Source organism: Trichinella spiralis (assembly GCF_000181795.1).
Source record: "Trichinella spiralis strain ISS 195 chromosome Unknown Scfld2791, whole genome shotgun sequence".
Classification (NCBI taxonomy): domain Eukaryota; kingdom Metazoa; phylum Nematoda; class Enoplea; order Trichinellida; family Trichinellidae; genus Trichinella; species Trichinella spiralis.
The window spans coordinates 1-1,724 of NW_003529730.1; the positions used below are offsets into that span (position 1 = coordinate 1).

The following is a 1,724-nucleotide window of genomic DNA, read 5'->3' on the forward strand; positions in this document are numbered from 1 at the left end:
CTCCATAAAAATCGAGTAACATCTCGATCCTTTTCATGTAGCCCAATCAGCAAGAACATCTTTGATATGTCTGCTTGCAGTCCTACACGAAATCTGCGGAAACGTAATAATATTTGGACCAGATCTTTTTGAAGTGGAGGTCCTGGATCTAACTGTCTATTGAGGGAGTCATTACGAAATTGCGCGGATCCATCAAACACTATCCGGCATTTCGTACTGGATTTGTCTTCTCTTAGGACGGTATGATGTGGTAGATACCACGTTCTTCCAGGTCGTCCTTGTACGTCATTTACTTCTTCGACAAATCCGTTCTCTTGGTATTCTTTCATCCCATTCTTATATAACTGAGCCTTGGTAGGGTTTCTACACAAGCTCCGTTCCGTTTGAATTAATCGATCCAAAGCCTGTTTATAATTGTTCGGCAATTCCGATTCTTTATTTGACCAGGGAAGCTGTACTTCGTATCTTTCCCCGTCAAATCGTACTGTTTTCTCAAACAGTTGTAAGGCTTTTGAATCAATTTCTTTTTCTTCATCTTTTATCCCGATGGCTTCCAAATCCCAAAAATTTTTCAAAATATCATCAAGATGATCTTCTGTTTTTGCAAACAACATCTTGATGCTCTTCATGGGAACTTTTCCTGGAGTCGGACCACAAATGATCCATCCCAACGTGGAATGTATTGCCATCGGTTCTCCCTCTTGACCTTTGATTATAGCTTGATTAATAAAGTCGTAATAGTAGTCCAGGCCAATAAGTACGTCAAAGGTGGAAGATAAATCATTAAAATCTTCTGCCAGTTGCAGAGACGTGAAGTGGCTATATTGTTTGATATCTAAACGAACGTTCGGACGGTCAGTGATTTTCTTTAAACACAATGCTTCCACCATTTGTTTCTTGTGAGGCTTGTCTCTCACCGATGTCAACCAAAATTTTACCCGGCGTACACGTAAACATTCACTATTAATGTTTCCGAAAGATTCTATGTTCACTGTTTCGAAAGGTCCTTTTAAGCTTAATGCTTCTGCAACGCTCTTCTTCACAAAGGAACGTTGTGAACCGCTATCGAATAAACAGTTGACAATCATAGAATTTCCGTCTTCATTATATAGTCTGGCCCGGGCTGATTGAAGCAATGTGCCTCCATTACCAACCATAGCATGAGTGACATGAACTCTATTGTTCTCTATGGTATCAGTTTGGTTTTCTATGACCGAACGTTTCTCTTGGTTCAGATGAATCAACGGGTGGTGACGTTTAGAACACTCTTTCACTCGACACCTTAGCTTTGCTTTACAAGTTGTTACTAAATGGCCCTTCTTAAGGCACAAGAAGCATAATCCCAGCTTCTTCACGCTCGTAATTCTTTCTTTAGGACTCATGCTAATGAACTTGGGACAATTTTCTATGGCATGATCCTCCTCACAAATAAAGCAAGCTTTCCTTACCGTAGCTTGTAATGCGGCTGTAGTATACTGTCCTCGAGGAACAGTCTTCCTGTTTGATGGAAATGGAGATACAACTTTTCTTTCTCTTCCTGGAAACGTTGATACTTCTCGACTTTTTAATTCTGTCTTCAGAAATGACAGCAATTCATACGTATCTTTCTGTCCGGTTTGGATTTTGACGATTCCATTCCACAGAAATTTCTCTCGGCAGTCGAGATAGTATTATGCATCACATGGCTTGATACACAACAGGTGGAGTGTTTTAACGTTTTCCAG

The 1,724-nt window shown here is 40.3% G+C and overlaps 1 protein-coding gene across 1 annotated transcript; it reads right to left on the reverse strand.

Annotated features, from left to right (window-relative positions):
• Positions 1-20: 20 nt before the first annotated feature.
• On the reverse strand, positions 21-1,678 carry Tsp_14122 (Tas retrotransposon peptidase A16 superfamily; the record flags this gene model as incomplete). Its single annotated transcript, XM_003368267.1, has 2 exons — positions 1,600-1,678; positions 21-1,537 (listed from the first exon to the last, which is right to left on the reverse strand). Coding segments are annotated over exons 1-2 (1,596 nt in total), but the record flags the coding sequence as incomplete, so codon positions are not given.
• Between the last annotated feature and the right edge of the window lie 46 nt (positions 1,679-1,724).